Raw genomic sequence first — 19,138 nt, forward strand, 5'->3', positions numbered from 1 at the left:
ACCCGGAGATCATGACCTGAGCCGAAGGCAGACTCTAAACCGAATGATCCACCCAGGTGGCCCCAAATTTTTTTATCTTTTTAAGCAAGTTTATGGAGTCTTCTGGAAGAAGCATGCTATGCACAACACATTCTCTCTCAAATGAACCTTTTCACCTGAGCAAAAACCTTGTAAGCATGTATTTCCCCCACCACCCACCTACTGAGTACTGACAGCTACAAACCTACAGGCTGGCAAACACAAGTTCAGACCCACATCATTCCAGTAAGTCCAAATATTAAACACACACCCAGAAAAACCATAAGAGACTCTTAACTCTAGGAAACAAACTGAGGGTTGCTGGAGGGGAGAGGCGGTGGGGGGATGTGGTAACTGGGTGACAGGCATTAAGGAGGACATGTGATGTAATGAGCACTGGGTGTTATATATAAACTGATGAATCACTGAACTCTACCTCTGAAACTAATAATATACTATATGTTAATTAATTGAATTTAAACAAAATTAAATTAAAAATAAAGTAAAATAAAGCATCCACACTTAAACAACAACACAACAAAACAACAAAAAAAACATACCCACAGAATAAAAAACAAAGCAAATGAACAATAACAAAATAGATCCTTGGTTTCCACTGCTTTGCCCTGCCCAGGAAAGCCGGCCTCACAGACCCCTCCTGGGGATCTTGCCCAATGGGAAACAGGTTCAAGAGCAAGAAGTCCAGGCAGTAAGAGCAGGAGGGATGATGCATGCAAAGCCTACTCTTGCTCTATTTCCTAGGCCGTGAATGTACATCATTTACCTCTTTGGAATGAATGCCAGAAAATACCTACCAGCCCCACATGCTCTTCCTTTCTACAAAAACTATCAAGAGTCATGCCTGGGAAAGTTACTTTACTACAATCAAACCCTTTGCATTTCTCTTTTACAAGTTTAGAGTTTATATTAATTGGAGCATAGTCATTGACTAGTATGGGGAGACAAGATATGAAAGCCCCCAAGAGTCACACCTATAAATGATGAGAACAAAGTTATTGAACCTCCTTAAGTTTGTTTCCTTATCTGTAACAATGATTATATTTAGAACAGCTATTTTAAAAAACCAAATTTCTGGGGACTTGCTTGTTGTTCTGCCATAGTTTGCATGTCCTGAATTGTAATTCTCTGCTATTCCTGAACAAATCTATTTTTGCTGGTAAAAAAACAAAAACAAGTTTCTGGAGGCATAATTTACATTCAGTAAAATTCACCTTTTCAAAGTATTCAGTTTGATGTATTTAGATAAATGTACACAATCATATGACCACCACTACATGCAAGATGTAGAAAACTTCCATTGCACCCTTCCCCTAATTCCTTCCAACTTCTTTTCAGTCAATCCCTTTCCACCATCCTAGACCTCTGTTTTCCATTCTAATTGTTTTGATTCTTCTAGAATGTCACACAAATGGAATCATATGTGCGTGGCCTTTTGTGGCTTCAAATGCATAATGCTTTTGACATTTGTTTATGTAGTTTCCTCTATCAGTAGCTCATGCCTTTTTATTGCTCAACAGCATTTCCCAATGTATTTATCAGTTCAGTGGTAGTGGTGAGGTTTACTTTAAGGAATTAACTCCTGCCAATCCCGGAGGCTTGGCAAGTCCAAACTCCGCAGGGTAAGCTAGCAGGCTGCAGACCTCAGCAAGAGTTGTTGCTTCACCTCAAGCCCAAATGTAATCTGGAGGCAAAACTCTCTTCCTCACAGGAATCTTTTTCTCTTAAGGCCTTCAACTGATTGGATAAGGCCCACCCACATTATGGAGGATAATCTGCCTAACTCAAAGTCTACTGATTTAAGTGTTAATCTCATCTAAAAAATATTTTTACAGAAACATCTACAATACTGTCTGGCCAAATATCTGGGCATCATGGTTTAGCCAAATTGAAACATAAAATTAACCATCACACAAGATCACAAAGATTTTATCCTGTTTATAGTTTTTATAGTTTGTAGTTCCTGCAGTTAAGCCTATGATCCATTTTAAGTTAATATTTCCACGTGCTACAATACATTCCCCCCCTTTTTTTTGCATACAGATGTCCAATTGTTCCAGCACCATTTGTCGAAAAGACTGCTCTTTCCCTGCTGAATTGCCTTGGCATGTTTGTCAAAAATCAATTGACCACATGTGTGTAGATTTATTTGTGGACTCCCTATTCCGTTCTCTTCATCTTGTCTGTCTTGGATTATTGTAGTTGTATAGCAAACCTAGAAATCAAGTAGTAAAAGCCCTCCAACTTTGTTCGTCAAGATTGCTTGGGCTAGTCTAGGGCCTTTGCATTTTCATATAAATTTTAGACTCAGCCTCTCAACTTCTACCAAGAAAGCCTGAACAGTCATTTATTTAATGCCAGAAATTGTGCTCAACAGTTGCCATCTTACTCAATCTTCACAGCAACCCCGCGAGGTTGGGATTATCCTCATTTTTCAGAGGAGGACACTGAATGGCCTTGTGTGCTCTGCTCAGGACTCGCTGCCTGCTACTCAGACCACAACCTTCAGAGCAGGAGGTGGCCACTGTGGCATCAGCAGGGTCTCCTGATGGCTACCACATCCGACACCAAGCATGGTTCTAAGTACTTTGCATATATTGATTTAGTTGCTTAAACAACCTAATGAGGTAGCTACTATTACTTATTACTCATTTCAGAGGCGACAATATGAGGCACAGAGATGAAGTAACCTCCCCAAGATCAAAGAGGTGGTAAATGAGCTGGCATCTGAACCCAAGGTAGTCGGGTTCCACATCCACGCTCACACCCTCTACACTACACAGCCTTGGTAGGGAATCTCGAAGTTGCTACAAAACTCTCGGAATGGTGTGCATGTGGCATGGGGAGGGGGATGGGGGAGAGAGTTGGTGGTGGAAAAGCCCCTTTGGCCTAACCCCTTCCATAGGACAGCCTTGTTCTCTGTGTGCACCAATGGGGAGGAGGAACCAGGAAGGAATGGCTGGGACTCATGCTGGAAGGGGCAGGGACAGTGTAGGTGCTGGAGAAAGGGGCAAGCCCTGTCCTAGGTATTGGCCTCAGAGCCTCACAGGGCTGGTTCCCTCCCGGGTCGGCTTCCCATGCTTACCTGGCCTTGACCCTATTACTTCATGTTCAGCAAGTCCCTTTCCTTACTAGCATGACAGAGACAACAGGACAGGCTTCTCAGAGCTGCTGGGACAATTTCACTGAGATAGTACATGCAGAGCACTGCTCCAGTGCTTCGACGGGCACTCAAACACAACTTCAATCAACTTGATTTTATGTGTGACAAATCACTAAGGTAACATATGCTTATTTTAGTAAGTGGAACAAGGGGCGTCTGGGTGGCTCAGTCGGTTAAGCATCCGACTCTTGATCTCAGCTTGGGTCTTGATCTCAGGGTTGTGGGTTCATGCCCTACATTAAAAAAAATAAAAAGGAATGATACAATGGAAAAATCTATAAAACAAAGCTAATCATCTTCCACACCAAGTAACCAACTTTAGCAGTCTCCTGTGTTCCACGCGTTTGTCCCTGCTCAAGCAAATACAAGCATGTTTGCATAGAGAAGTGGATTTGTTTTTTAACCAAATGACATCATACTGTACCCATCACTTGCTACCTGGCTTCTTCATTTACCAATGGATATAACTGGTCAATATAAGTTCTAACTCTCCCAATTTCTTTGTGCATAAATATATGCAAATATGCAAATTTACATATACATTTACATGTACATTACATATACATATACATTTATATATGACCTTTAGTTCTCTTTTTCTCTACCTCCACAAAGCACCCCCATGTGGCCTCCTCCTGAGTTTTCTGCCTGCTCACTCTGCGGTAAACCCTGGGGGCTCCCTCTCTGAACAAACTTCTTGAGGCCATGATCTGTACTTCTTAATTGTCTAAATCCCTATGTCATTCCTCAGAGGCAGTGGTAGGTATCAAGTGGATATCTGGTAAACATTAATTTTATGAATAAAGCCATTTTTCTTCTTTTTTTTTTTTTAAGATTTTATTTATTTATTTGAGAAAGAGAATGAGAGAGAGAGAGAGCACATGAGAGGGGGGAGGGTCAGAGGGAGAAGCAGACCCCCCGCCGAGCAAGGAGCCCGATATGGGACTCGATCCCGGGACTCCAGGATCATGACCTGAGCTGAAGGCAGTCGCTTAACCAACTGAGCCACCCAGGCGCCCAAGCCATTTTTCTTCTTAAATAAAGTTACATCAAATAACCTTTGTCTGGTTGCTTTGGGAGGAAACAAAAGCTGCAGTGAAACATCCCAAGGACCAGCTTCCTAAAAGCTCTTTATAAAGACCCTCTGCCTGTGAATTGCTAGAGGCTCACCACTCTTGCTACATGGTCAGGGCTTGGCAATGAGGTGCAGAGGGTTTACTCAGACAGCAAAATACCTACTGGTATTGAAATAAAATTAAGTGGTATGGAAAGATTTTTACCTAAAATGTGAGATAACTATGGAGAGAATACGTTCACATAAAACCAAGGCTTTCTTGTAAAGAAAAAAATCCCACTTTCTGTTTTAGTACCAAATATCTCAGGCACAATCCATCAGTGGGGCAACTAGAAAGGCATAGAGGAGAGAGAAAATTAGGAGGCAGAAGGGGCTGCGCTGGGCCACTGGGAACTTGTATAAGGGGAGGGATGTGAAGGAGTCCAAAGAAGGGAGGGTGGCTTGGGCTTCTGCTTGAGGACTGAGCAAATGGGTGCCATCCATCAACAAAGAGACCATGGAAAGAGGACAGGGTTTTGGGAGGGGCACAGGGTCAGTGCTGTGTATTCAGATCTGAAGTAGCTGTGAAGTACCCATGCATCATTCAGACAAAGATGCCCATGAGGGCATCTCAACAGGTGCATCAGGAGACAGAGGTGAACGGGTGCCCGGCCAAAGCTGGTAAGTCAAGGTGGGTGTGCAGAGTGAGAGCAGAAGAGGGCTGAGAGCCCCGAGGAAAGACAGCTTTGGAGGCAGAAACAGCAAAAGGAGATGGAGGAGGCAGCATCAGAGAAGAAAACCAGGAGGCAGAGCATCAGGGAGCCAGGGGAGCTGCATGGAGGGGAGGGCGGGCAACATGCGAATTCTAGCTGGGCTCCCCCACAGAAACAGACTTTTTCTCCCTGTCTTGCTCACTGGTGTAAAGCAGGCGCTCAATTAATACTTGCTGGATGGGTGAGATAACAGGTGACTTTGGTGAGAACAGTGGCACAGAAGTAAGGGGGTCAGGAGCCAAATTACTGGGAGATCCTGAGCTTCCATCTCTAACAGCCAATTTACTCCAGGGATGTGTCTGACTCAGGATACCCACTGTCCTTGTCAGGTTACCTGTTTCTAACTGAAAATGTGTTGGTCAATACAACATGAAAAATAATTGTTCTAAATATGAAAATTGGGCAAATGGCTAATCAGAGTTCTTAGTGAGCCTCTTAAAACATGAATTATAAATTTTTTACATGTAGTTTCTATCCAATTCCCAACTCCCAACCCCATTAACTCTGAGGACTTGTCCTGTGCATAACTCCGCCCCTACTTGGTGAATAAGGTATTGCAACCACACACTATTAGTACCAAGTAAAATCTCCATGAGAAGAGAAGACACTGCCTTTGTCAAAGCCCTGGTGTAACAGAGAGGACATTTGCATGGGAGCCAGGAGATCCTGGTTCTGGTCTCAGCTCTGGCACTTTCTAGCTTGTACCAGTCACTCCCCTTTGAGGGCCTCCCATTTCCTCACAACTCTAAAAGAAAAATCTGTATATGTATATGTCACAGGGTTCTGGGGCTGAGCAACACGAATGTGAAAATAATTTGCAAAGTGTAAAATGTTACATCCATGTGCAATACCATTATTGGGATACTGCTTTGTTAAAATACCTGTGGTCCCAGGCAGGAAAACATTTTACAGATTCTATCTACCATGTGCAAGATGCCCAGGAAAATATTCTAACACGAAGTAGCGCATAGGAAATTCACAATCCAAAGTTATAAACCACACAGTTGAAACATGCTGGCTCAGAGCAAAGACTCTGAACCAGATGGCCAGGGTTTGAATCCCAGTTCTGACACTTTCTAAATGAAACTTTGGATTGGTTAGTTACCTAACCTCGTCTTACCTCGGTTTCCTCATCTGTGTAATGAGGATAATGAAGTTGTGGTGAGGTTTAAAACATTCAATCACCGAGGGGCGCCTGGGTGGCTCAGATGGTTAAGCGTCTGCCTTTGACTCAGGTCATGATCCCAGGGTCCTGGGATCGAGCCCCACATCGGGCTCCTGGCTCAGCAGGGAGCCTGCTTCTCCCTCTGCCTCTCTCCCTGCTCATGCTCTCTCTCTCTCTCTGTATCTCTGTGTCTCAAATGAATAAATAAAGTCTTTAAAAAAAAAAAAAATTCAATCACCGAAAAGCTCTTGCAAGAGTAGCTGGCACCTCCTAAGCACTATCTAAGTGCAAGCAGTTTACCCTCAACAATGCTATTCCCCTCACTCAGTGTACATGAGCCTTATTGTATGAATACTGTGCTGGGCACTGCGTATGTTGTGCCCACTTAGATTTTATAACTGTGGCAACTCATGTTCTCACACTTAATCCTCATGGAAACCCTTTAAGTTTGGGGAGGAATTTGGGGCATCTGGCTGGCTCAACTGGTAGAGCATGTGACTCTTGATCTTGGGGGTTAAAGTTTGTGTCCCATGTTAGGTGTAGAGATTATTTAAAAATAAAATTTTAAGGAGTGCCTGGGTCATGCAGAGTCTGTTTAAGTTTCTCTCTCCCTCTCTCTCTGCCCCTCCCTCCCACCCATGCACTCTCTCTCTTTCTCTCTCTCTCTCTAAAACAAACAAAACTTAAAAAAAAAAATAAGGTCTTTAAAAAAAAAGTTTGGTGAAGCATTTGAAACTCATGAAGTGAAGAAATTTGCCTACACCACTGACTCTCAGCCAGTGGTGATTCTGTCCCCCAGGAGACATTTAGCAATTTCTGGAGACATTTTTCATTGTCACAAGTAGGGAGAAGGGAGTACTACTGGCATCTAATGGGTAGACGCCAGAGGACCTACCTACCATGCATAGGACCAATTCTCACAAAAAGAACTGTGTGGCCCAAAATGTCAATAATGTGGAAGTCAAGAAACCCTGGCCACATTAACAAGTAGTTAATAAGCAGTGGAGCAGGTACCTGTACCAAGGTCTTTGGATTCCAAATCCATTGCTCTTCTTCTGTGCCAAGCACAGAGAGATGTGGGAGATAAACTCAGACCCAAGTCAGAGTGATAGTCTGGTGGGAAGATCTGAATACCCAACACAGCAGTATCCAATTATTAGAGAAACAGAGAGAATGGGCAGCATTTCACCAGTTGAGAGGAGAGAAAGTTCCATGCAGGATACTTCTCTGAGAAGAACTGCCTGAGCCAGGTTCTGAATGAGCAGGCCTCATAGGGGCAGAGTGTGTACATAATGCCTTTCAAGAGGTCTTGCAGGGAAGAATCTATAAACTGAGTTTCCCAACAGCAACACCGTAAGCTCAAGACAATAAAATATTGCCTTCAAAGTTCTGAGGCAAAATAATTCTCAGATTTGATACCAAGCTGTCACTTAAGTGAGAGGTTAGAATACCAAGTTGTCATTTAAGTGAGAGGTTAGAGTAAAGATATTTTTCAGACATGCAGACCTCAAAACATTTATCTTCCCTGTTCCCTTTCTTTAGAAGTTACCAGTCACATGCACCACCAAAGTAAGGGTGACATGGGTTCCAGCAAATGGGATCTAGCACAGGGGACAGGTGAAAGGAATTCTCAGGATGACTCTGTTCAAGCAGAACTAGAGAGCAACACAGATCAAACTGGAATGGAAAGATGGATGGGTCCAGAAAAGATACCTCAAGGAAAAGAATAAAACTGACAAATACATGATAGGATTAATCATATAGGAAATTTGTACTAATCAATAACGAAAATTGTACTAAGAATTGCTTTATAGAATTGTTGGACGGTAGAGGGAACTCTTAATTATAAGTTTAAATAAAACTAAACAAATGAAAAAATCAAGGCAATTATCAAGTCTAGGAAAAACAGCAAGTTATATAAAAATGGAAATGTAATTAATTATAGTACAACTCTTGGCTCACCAATGAACAGCAATTACATAATCACAGTAATTATGAATCTGCTTAAGATTGTGATATAACTAGATTGAGAGAGTATGGAAGAGAAAGGGGCAATAGATTATGTCTGAAGTTGATCAATCTCTCCCATCCACTCATTCTCAGGAAGATATCACAGCTGTGCTATTCAATACAGTAGCCAACAGCACATGTGGCATTTTAACTTTAGTTAATTAAAATTAAATTTGAAATTCAGCCACACTAGCAACATTCTAGGCACTCAATAACCATGTGTTGTTACCCTATTAGACAGCATAGATATAGAACATTTCACCATCACAGAAAGTTCTGTTAAACAGTGCTGTACTAGAGGGTATATCACATCAAACCAAGGGAGTAAACCAAGAAAGAAAAAGACACTAGGAGATCAACATATATGAAAGTGGTAAGCAAAATCCCTAGGATAATAGTGAAGAGTGACATTTGTCAGAAGGCCTTAAGGGCCACCAGTCTGGACTGAAATAGGGGAGGGGGCTCCAGAGAACATCTCTTCAAAGAGACTCAGTGGAAAGACTACCTAACACATTTGAACATCCAGAGAGCAGATCAGCAACTGAGTTTTAGCATAATTTGTGATATGCACATACAAAACTAAGGAAACAAATATAGGACAATTATTAACATCAGAGTAAAGGAATTATTACAAAGAAAAAAAAAAGGAAACATAATGATAGTACACTCTACATGGTTCAGCTATAAATAAACTAGTTAAGGGGCACCTGGGTGGCTTAGTCAGTTGAACGTCTGATTCTTTTTTTTTTTTTTAAGATTTTATTTATTTATTTGACAGAGAGAGAGAGAGCACAAGCAGGGGGAGCAGCAGGCAGAGGAAGAGGGAGAAGCAGGCTCCCTGCAGAGCAGGACCCTGGGATCATGACCCAAGCCGAAGGCAGACACTTAACCGACTGAGCCACCCAGGTGCCCCATGAACGTCTGATTCTTGATTTCAGCTCAGGTCATGATCTCAGGGCCACCTCAGGCTCTGTGCTCACCAGGGAGTCTGCTTGAGATTCTCTCCCCCTCTCTCTCTTCCTCTGGCCCTCACCCTGCTCTCTCTCTCTCCCTCTCTCTCAAATAAATAATAAATCTTTAAAATAAGTAAATAAATAAACTGGTTAACTTAATGTAAAGACTGAATGCTGATGTCACCTAAGTAATGACACAACTGTATTGGAGAAGGTACACATGCACATGTGAGAGCAGGGAAAAGAAAGTTAGATCATCCGTTTTCATATTGTTACATCAACAGATAATGCCTAAAATGGAAAAATCGAGATTGAGCAATATCAGCATATCATTTATGAATGTAAACACTAAAATACCCAAAAGACTTGAATGTAGTTGGTTATGAAGGCTCAGAAATGGAAGAGAAACATAGTAAAAATATTTGACACTTTAATCTATGTGTAGGTACAACAAAAAAATTAAAGTAAAACCTACTGTTTTTTTAAGTTTTTATTTTAATTATTAGTTAACATGCAGTGTCATATTAGTTTCAGGTGTGTGATATAGTGATTCAGCATTTCCATACCTCACCCAACAAGTGCACTCCTTAATTCCCATCACCTATTTTACCCTTTCCCCCACTCACCCACCCCTGGTAATCTATCTATCTATCTATCTATCCATCCACACACACATATATATATAATCTTCTGTTATATGGCCAAATAATATTCTGTTATATATATGTGTGTACATCTTCTTTATCTATTCATCTACCCATGGACACTTGGGCTGCTTCCATACCTTGCTACTATAAATAATGCTGCTATAAACATTAGGGGTACATGAAACACTTTGAATTAGTGTTTTTTGTATTCTTTGGGTAAATACCCAATAGTGCAATTTCTGGATAATAAGGTAGTTCTATCTTTAACTTTTCGAGGAATCCCCATTCTGTCTTCCACAGTGGCTGCACCAGTTTGCATTCCCACCAACAGTGCAAGAGGGTTCTTTTTCTCCACAACCTCACCAACACTTATTGTTTCTTGTGTTGTTGATTTTAGCCATTCTGACAGGTGTGAGGTGCTATCACATTGTGGTTTTGATTTGCATTTCCCTGATCATAAGTGATGATGAGCATCTTTTCATGTGTTTGTTGGCCAACTGCATGTCTTTTTCAGAGAAATATCTATTCAAGTTTTCTGACCATTTTTAAATTGGATTATTTGTTTTTGGGGTGTTGAGTTTTATAAGTTCTTTATATATTTGGATACTAACCCTTTATTGAATATGTCATTTGCAAATATCTTCTCCCATTCAGTTGGTTGTCTTTTAGTTCTGTTGATTGTTTCCTTTGCTGTGCAGAAGCTTTTTAATTTTGATGTAGTCCCAATAGTTTATTTTTGCTTTTGTTTTCCTTGCCTCAGGAGACATATCTAGAAAGAAGTTGCTAGGCCTAATGTCAAAGAAGTTACTGCCTGTGCTCTTTTAGGATTTTTATGGTTTCAGGTCTCACATTTAGGTCTTTAATCCATTTTGAATTTATTTTTGTGTATGGTGTAAGAAAATGGCCCAGTTTCACTCTTTTGCATGTTGCTGTCCAGTTTTCCCAGCACCATTTGTTGAAGAGTTTTTTTCCCATTGTACATTCTTGCCTCCTTTGTCGAAGATTAATTGACCATTTAATTGTGGATTTATTTCTGGATTTCTTTTCTGGTCCATTGATCTATATGTCCATTTTCTTAAAGACTTATTTATTTATTTGGGGGGGGGGATGGGGAGAAGCAAAGGGCGAGGAAGAGAGCAAATCTCAAGTAGACTCCCTGCTGAGCATGGAGCCTGAGGCAGGGCTTGATCTCATGACCCTGAGATCATTACCTGAGCTAAAACCAAGAGTCTGATGCTTAAATGACTAAGCCACCGAGGCACCCCATGTGTCTATTTTTGTGCCAGTACCATACTTTTTTGATTACTGCAGCTTTGTAATATAACTTGAAGCCCAGAATTCTGATTGCCTCCAGCTTTGTTTTACTTTTTCAAGAGTGCTTTAGCTATTTGGGATCTTTTGTGGTTCCATACAAATTTTAGGATTGCCAGAGTTCTATGAAAAATGCTGTTGGTATATTAATAAAGACTGTATTGAATGTGTACATTGCTTTGGATAGTATAGACATTTTAACAATATTTTTTCTTCTAATACATGAGCCTGGAATGTCTTTATAATAAATATATATTTAGTTTTAGTCCCCGTTCCTGGCTCATGGCTCCTCAAATCCTTGGAATTTCCTAAGTGATAAGAGCAATGGGAGCATCTTTTGTTACAGTAGTTGGTCTTTTGTCCTCAGTTCCTGAAATAGCTCCAGATCCAAAAAAGTGAAAGAAGTGTTTTCTTCATAGTAAGTCCCTTTCAACCACACCTGAGTTTTTATTAATGAGGTAACTTTTGGAAAGCCCCTAAGGATGGGGGCTGGTTGCCAGGGGAACCAACCTTGATTAGAGGGTTAAACTTTCTGTCCTATCCCATGGCCTCCAGGGAGGGGGGTGAGACTGGAGGTCAATCAGTAATTATCAATGAAGCCTCCATAAAAACCAAGAGAATTCAGAAAACTTCTGGGTTGGTGAAGACGTGGAGGTGCTGGGAGGGTGGTGCACTCAGAGAGCATGGAAGCTCTGTGCCCCTTTCTTCATATCTTCCCCTAATGTCTCTCTTCTATCTGGCTGATCCTCAGTTATATCATATCCTTTCATAATGAACTGGTAATCTAGTAAGCAAAATGTCTTCCTGAGTTCTGTGACTGCCTCTAGCAAATTAATCGAACACAAGGAGGGAGTTGTGGGAACCTTTGATTTATAACCAGTTGGTTCGAAGCACAGGTCATAACCTGTGCTTGGCAACTGTACCTGTGTGGGGGCGGCGGTGGGGGGGGAGGCACTCTTGTGGGACTGAGACCTTAAACTATTAAACTGCTTGCTTGGTGATGCCAAAAAAGCACACATCAGAATCACGAAATATAGAGACTGCATATGAGTAACTGAAAATGTGGCCAATCTTTGCCACTGGTGGTCAGACATTACCATTTGAAAACTAAACTGCTTCTTACCACAGCTCTATCTGGGGTGGCCTGGAGGGTGGGCTTTGGAGTCAGACTCTGCAGGTACAAGTAGCAATTCTGCCACTCAACAGCTGAAGGACCCTGAGCAAGTTACTTATATCATTCTGTGCCTCAGTTTCCTCATCTCTACAGTGGGGATGAAAAAAAGAACCTCGTCTAGAGGACTGTAAAGTCCTTAGAGCAATACTAAGTGCTCAATAAGTATTTTCCATCAGCATTATCCCATTTGTATTTTAACTTGTCACCTAACTCTGCAGCCTGACTTTCCTCCGTTTTGCTACAAAACTGCCCATTGGCCAGTATGTTCTCTCGTCTCCCATGGTATTATCTGTTGGTGGGGGATAAGCAATGTCCTCCAAAGCTTACCATAACTTTTACTGACCCATATGAAATGAAAGCCCAAAGGGATGGTGGCCGTCATCTGGTCCAAGCCTGTCACTGTACAGACGGGACCAGTGAGGCTCTGCACAGTGGATGGGCTGCCCTGTCCACAAGCTGGTCTAATGTGATTATTGTACAAACATTCTTCCCAATAAGTTTTTGTACCCCAATTTCTCCAGAGAGATCTCTTACCCATTTAGCTAAAGAAGTAGGTGAGAAAAAGCCACACTGTGATTTTAAAGACTGTCAAATGCTAATTACAAGTCACTCCATTTGAAAGATAGCACTGAAAGCATTTTAATCCCCCTTCCTTCTCTCCAAACTGTCATCACTGGAAAAAAAGAAGAAGCCAGTTCTATGAAAGCTTCAAACCAAACACAACAGTTGTACAGACAATGGTTATTAGGAGGTAAGCTTTTTCCCAGGGAATGGCTAAAGCGTTTTTTTTTCCCCTTCTTGTTACCTTGGTAACTGCTACCTTGGCGCCCTTGTTGATGAGCTGAACCACATTCTCTGCTTGGCCTTTGTACGCAGCTATGAGAAGGCGTTCTGAAAGTGCAGCGACCGCATCCTGCTGGCTCATGAATTAGGAGGGAAAGAGGTTTTCAGGAACGCAGTAGACAAGTTCCTTCAGCTCAACACGGCGCCACTGGCCCGGGCAGGGACCCACGGGTCAAGATGCTCCCGATCCTTAGAAGGTGCCTCTATTATTACTATGCCATCTTCAGGACCTAGGGATTACAAAACAAAGTTGCCATCAGCACCACTCAGCACAGAGGATGGGCCACACCTCTTCTCTCTGATCTCAGGGCATCTGCTGAGGGCTCAATGGCAGGGGACAGAAGCTGGGTAAAGACAGGACAAGCACGAAGCACACTCTGCACACCAAAGCCCCTGAACTGGGAAACAGAAGGCTGCAGCATGTGCCAATCTCCCTCCCTTCTCCCCGCTTCAGGGACGTTCTCCAGAGGATTATAACCAAAACCGTGAGGTCTGCTCTGTACTTCCATCCTAGGTAGCAGAGACCTGCTATAATCCCATCCACATCACGGGGGTTCCAGGCCTGTCTTTGGTAGGTAACTATACCACGTATGATCTCAAAGGGCCTCTGGACCATGTTTTGTGGGTCTGCCACAGCTAACACGCTGCTTCTGCTGGCAGGTGAAGGTGCCTGTGGATCACACCCCACGGACACCCTGAGGAGTGGGTTAAATCCTTGGGATTTTGTCCCAGCACTTACTGCAGTTGCTTTGCTTCATCCTTGCGTCACTGTAAACAGCGCAGTTTCCTGAGTTCTGGGACAGACGGAGAGCTGGGCACAGGCCCGGGCCATCTCCCAGTTCCAATTATTGTCAGAACAACCCACTTTGGGAACAACAAGGATGCTAGAACCACTGACAGTGCACGCTGCCAACTGCATGGGGAGGGGCTGCTTCTGTTGCTTCCATGCCTAACAGGAAATAAAAGGCCTACTAAAACCATGTCTAGGATGCGAAGCCCCACTCAGAGCAGTGGTCTGGAGGGAGTAACTAGCAGTAAACTTAACCTCTTCTTTCCAACAATGGCAAATGGATAGAATTTTAAAGGCTGACTCCTATCAGTAGCCCTGGGCCACCTTTAGAGCAAACCAAAGCCACTGGTAATTATGTCAAAAGTAAAGGATTCGGGGCGCCTGGGTGGCCCAGTCGGTTAAACATCCGACTCTTGATTTCGGCTCAGGTCATGATCTCAGGGTCCTGGGATCAATTGGGCTCTGCACACAGCAGGGAGTCTGCTTGAGGTTCTCTCTCCCTTCTCTCTCTCTGCCCCTCACCCCTCAAATAAATAAATCTTAAAAAAAAAGGGGGGGGGAGCACCTGGGTGGCTCAGTCGTTAAGCGCCAGCCTTCGGCTCAGGTCATGATCCCAAGGTCCTGGGATCAAGCCCCGCATCAGGCTCCCTGCTCGGCGGGAAGCCTGCTTCTCCCTCTCCCACTCCCCCTGCTTGTGTTCCCTCTCTCGCGGTCTCTCTCTGTCAGATAAATAAATAAAATCTTTAAAAAAAAAAAAAAAACCCATACCAATCCACCCTGCTCTGCTCACTGGAAGTGCAACAAATCTGGAGAAGGGATGCTCCAAAGCAGAGGACTCCTCTGTTAGCCATGGTCAGAGGTCCCTGGGATGCACCGGAAATCTTGGTTGAATGAATGAGCCAATGAAAGGGTAACGTTGAGACTCAAAGCAGAGAAACAGAGCTGGAAATGCCACTGGAGATTCCCAGGATCCCACTGAGAGACTAGTTGGGGCTTTATGTTTCTCAGACCGTTCCACTGTTTAGAGTGGTTTGTTTTTGTAAACATTGGATACACTGTCTCTCTATTCAGATAATCTGTGGTAACTTCAAGCCAGTAATACTGAGCTTCTGTTCTGTTTGCCCCAATACTGCAAAAGCATTCCAGGCCCAAAAGTCAGGAAAATACAATATTAGCTGCGGCTTCCTAAATGCTCTCTCTCTACAACCACATTCTTCCATTTACTCATTTGTTATCTTTGTGCACTCAATGGCCACCTTCCTGTACCCAAACTTTTCTTGTAATGGGCATCTGAATGTCTCAACTACAATGGCCCAGTTCATACAAATACTGTTATCATGACTAAAATTTCACTCATTTTACTTCAGAGCTTAGCTCCTGGGGATAGACATAGAGATGTCCTTGCTGCAAACTCAGTGCAGCCCATCAGCCGAGGTCACGAGCTGCAGACCAGCAGTGCTGTCCAGTCTCCCCAGCAACAGATGCGCGGGTCAGCAGGCCCACAGTACATGGACAGCCACTCCCCTCCTGTCCCAGGCAATAAATCCAGCTCTTAGACACTTATTGCCATGGTTGCAGGCTTCTGAGATAGCCTTGTTTACATAATTACCTTTGGTAAACAGCCCTTTGCAAATCCAGCACACATTACTATTCCTTTTTTTTTTTTAAGATAGAAAAACACTACAGTTGAGAAATATTGGCCAAACAGAATTTTTAAAAATTATTTTTAATTTTTTTTTGCTTTTCAGTTACAGCTACTTAAGAATGAAATGCTCCCCAGTCCCCACCCCACTCCACCCGACCGCCTCCACCATGGCCAATGCACAGCCTGCCAGAGGAACAGGGCAGCTCCGGGACATGTTCCTTTAGGAGTTTGGATATTTCCCCCAACTAGAGTTGCACAGAAAACTGCTTGCAAAATCAGGAGCAGAATCCTAGGGTTCCAGTTACCAGTCTGCAGCTAGCATCATCCCTTTGTGCTTGGGCATCTCAAGTTCATTCTCAATTTAAATCCAGTAACAGGCTCGCTGGGAGGACCTCCAGCATTCACCTACAGTTGCATTTACACACAGGGTGGTGGGAAGAGATCAAAGTGGCTGAGTCTTCCTTTTGGCTTCCTTTCTACACCTCCATCCTTTTTGAATAAGGGGATACTCAGCTTCTTGTCTGACACCTCTGAACTAACAAATTGGGCCAGGTGGAGGCGGGCTGAGGGAGAGAAATAAGGGGGATAGAGGACCCCCAACAAGAAGTGGGGGAGGGAGAGGAATAAAGAGGTGGCAGCCAGTTTGCAATCAACGAGTTAAATTCCACTGCCAACCTATTGGGTCCCCAGGCTGTAGCAGCCCCATTCCCTCATTAAATCTGAGCCTCCTCTTCCAAATAGATCAGCTATCATTCAAGACACTTCCCACGGCTGGTGGTGAGGAATTTCTTCTGCCCCACATCTATCAATCACATCCCTCTTTGTCACAATGCTCACTTTCACAGGGCTCCAGAGAAAAACATTAAATGCAAACATGCTGCCAGTTCTTTAAGCAGAAATGAAATAAATCCATGATCATAAATATTCAATGAGCTTCCTGAATCCAGAAAGTATTTAGCTTCCTAAGAAAGATATCCCTCCTTTCTCCTAGCCCACTGCCCCATTTTCACTGCATTCCAATTTGCCAATGCTTTTTTTCTCTCATCACGAATGCCAGAGGGCCACACAGCTGCTTGGTCTGTGATGCAATCTGTTTTCTTTTTATAGCAAAAGGTCTATGAGGTTTGCTCTTGCTGTTTTCCTGAGGATTTACAACAAAGTCTCCTGGTACCAATATCCCCAAACCACTACATTCAGTTTCCTGACAGACAAAATATTCTAGAAGAGACCTGGCAAACAAAAGTCCCAGCCAGGACCTTATGCACAGCCCACCCAGAGACAGTCCACAGGCACCCAGAACCAGTGGTTAGGGAGCACCATCAATTACAATAACTCGCTTTGCTCCTACTGCTCAAAACCCTGTAGTGAAGAGAGATTGTACTCACATCTGGGAGTCTGTCCTCCCCATTCTGTTCTGTTGCTGGATAATTGCTGTCAATTCCTTCCTGGAGAGATCATTAGCTTCCTAGGGTTGTCACGCCCAGTGGGTCTGCAACAATTTACTCGCCTTTTTCCCTTGAGGTTCCTCTGCCAACTCTGGCCAAATCACATCTAAAAGCTTATTAAGACAACCACTCAGCTCACAATGTCTTGTGGCTTCCTAGTCTGCTCGTCACAGCTTCTGAAAGTCTTGGGTCTTCAGGTCTTGTTGAACTCCCTTCTGCCGGCAGAGGACCTGTAACACTGCCCTATCAAGAGTCAGGGAATAATTCACAAATGGGCGGAATGCTTTTGAATGATGCTCAGATGACAGAGAGATGAAGTTTGCATTCTGGCAGCAGTAATACCACGAAAAGAGATGAATGTGCATGTTGTAAGGGAGGGAGAATGCAGGCAGGGTCAAAACCTGTAAAGAACTGCCTTTATGTTAACAGGGAACAGCAGAGATCCAGACACTCCACCCTCCTCGGCAGAGAGTTCCAGCACCGTGACTGCAGCAGTACAGGAGTCAAGGGGCTGGGAGAGCAGCTGTTTCAATGTTTGTAAGCCCAGTTTGTCTCACAAATGCTCCTCTAAACAGAGTCTCAATGGGGAGGGGGGGAGGGAGGAGATAGGGAGAAAAGCTGTCAAGTTTTAATCAAGTGCTGTCAATGGCCCTAACCATCACAGGAGTGTCCTCCAGACCACTTGTTGAAGCAACAGAAAACTAACTCCCCAACTAGAGCGGTCACAGAAAGGAAGAGGGTTTTCATTTTGACTTGAGCCATATTACCACTTTTTCCTTATTTTGAAAGCCAGAATTGTTGGTCCTGAAGATGGGAACATTACTTTCAATGCAAACCCTCCAAGCACCCTCCCTGCTCAAGGCCTTGCCCCCATTTCCTTGAGGGTAGCAGCTCTTATGGGCAACAGGCTGGGATTCTGCTTTGGCTATTATTTGGCTTATACCAAGGGGAGAATAGCCAGACTCAGGGCAGTGCATTACAGAGACTGAATTCCACTGGGCAGACAAAGTGCCAGTAGAATGATAAGCTTTTTTTTTTTTTTTAAAGATTTTATTTATTTGACAGAGAGAGACACAGCGAGAGAGGGAACACAAGTAGGGGGAGTGGGAGAGGGAGAAGCAGGTTTCCCACTGAGCAGGGAGCCCGATGCGGGGCTCAGTCCCAGGACTCTGGGATCATGACCTGAGCCGAAGGCAGACGCTTAACGACTGAGCCACCCAGGTGCCCCGAGAAGCTTATTTTTAATACACAACAATCGTACTGGTTTATCCAAAAGTGATCACTGCTGGGATACTGCCATCATGGACTCCCAAGTGAGGTTAGAACAGGGAGCAATGTGACTCTCTCCCTACCTTAAAGAAACTGGCCCTGATAGGTCTTAATGAAGCCCCTAAGGCCAGGTGCCAAATGAGAAATGTAAACCGAATGTAACAACTATAAAGAAAGGAGTGGTTAGGGGCGCCTGGGTGGCTCAGTTGGTTAAGCGACTGCCTTCGGCTCAGGTCATGATCCTGGAGTCCCTGGATCGAGTCCCGCATCGGGCTCCCTGCTCGGCAGGGAGTCTGCTTCTCCCTCTGACCCTCCTCCCTCTCATGCTCTCTGTCTCTCATTCTCTCTCTCTCAAATAAATAAATAAAATCTTTAAAAAAAAAAAAAAGAAAGGAGTGGTTACTTTTCTCAAAACTTCTGGGACATTTCCTTTTTCTGAGAATAGTACCCCACATAATATTATCAATGGGGACAGTACAGCCCTGGCTGTTCACAAAGCCTGGGGTGCCCAAATGCTATGTGCAAAACACAGGGACAACAGGGGCAGAACACCCTTTTGAGCAAGCCCATGACTCATTTTACACACCTCACTATAGCAAAGGAACACGTATGCTTATTTCTGGAGCCACGTGCAGTATACAGTACTTCTGAATCTGACAGTTACTGAATCGTTGTAATAATCCCCTGTGCAGGAGGCATACAGAGGCTGTTGCAGCAAAGGCTGAGTGACATCTGGAAACCTGTGACATACTCTACCATCAAGAAAAGCTGCTAACACATATAAAAATAGTATCAGAGGCCTAAGAATATCATTGAATAAAGTTATCATTGACAGAAAGCCTGTGGTATAGAGACCTCTT

At 43.5% G+C, this 19,138-nt stretch overlaps 1 protein-coding gene across 1 annotated transcript in view; it reads right to left on the reverse strand.

The window, feature by feature from the left end:
* Positions 1–19,138, reverse strand: part of ANKRD6 (ankyrin repeat domain 6) — a 138,912-nt gene that overhangs the window by 54,522 nt on the left and 65,252 nt on the right. The window contains exon 2 of the mRNA XM_021693299.2: positions 13,092–13,359. Coding sequence (XP_021548974.1) covers positions 13,092–13,211 — 120 coding nt within the window. The 5' untranslated portion in view covers positions 13,212–13,359. The remainder of the gene's footprint in view (positions 1–13,091; positions 13,360–19,138) is intronic.

The sequence above is a fragment of the Neomonachus schauinslandi genome, chromosome 8, assembly GCF_002201575.2.
Source record: "Neomonachus schauinslandi chromosome 8, ASM220157v2, whole genome shotgun sequence".
Classification (NCBI taxonomy): domain Eukaryota; kingdom Metazoa; phylum Chordata; class Mammalia; order Carnivora; family Phocidae; genus Neomonachus; species Neomonachus schauinslandi.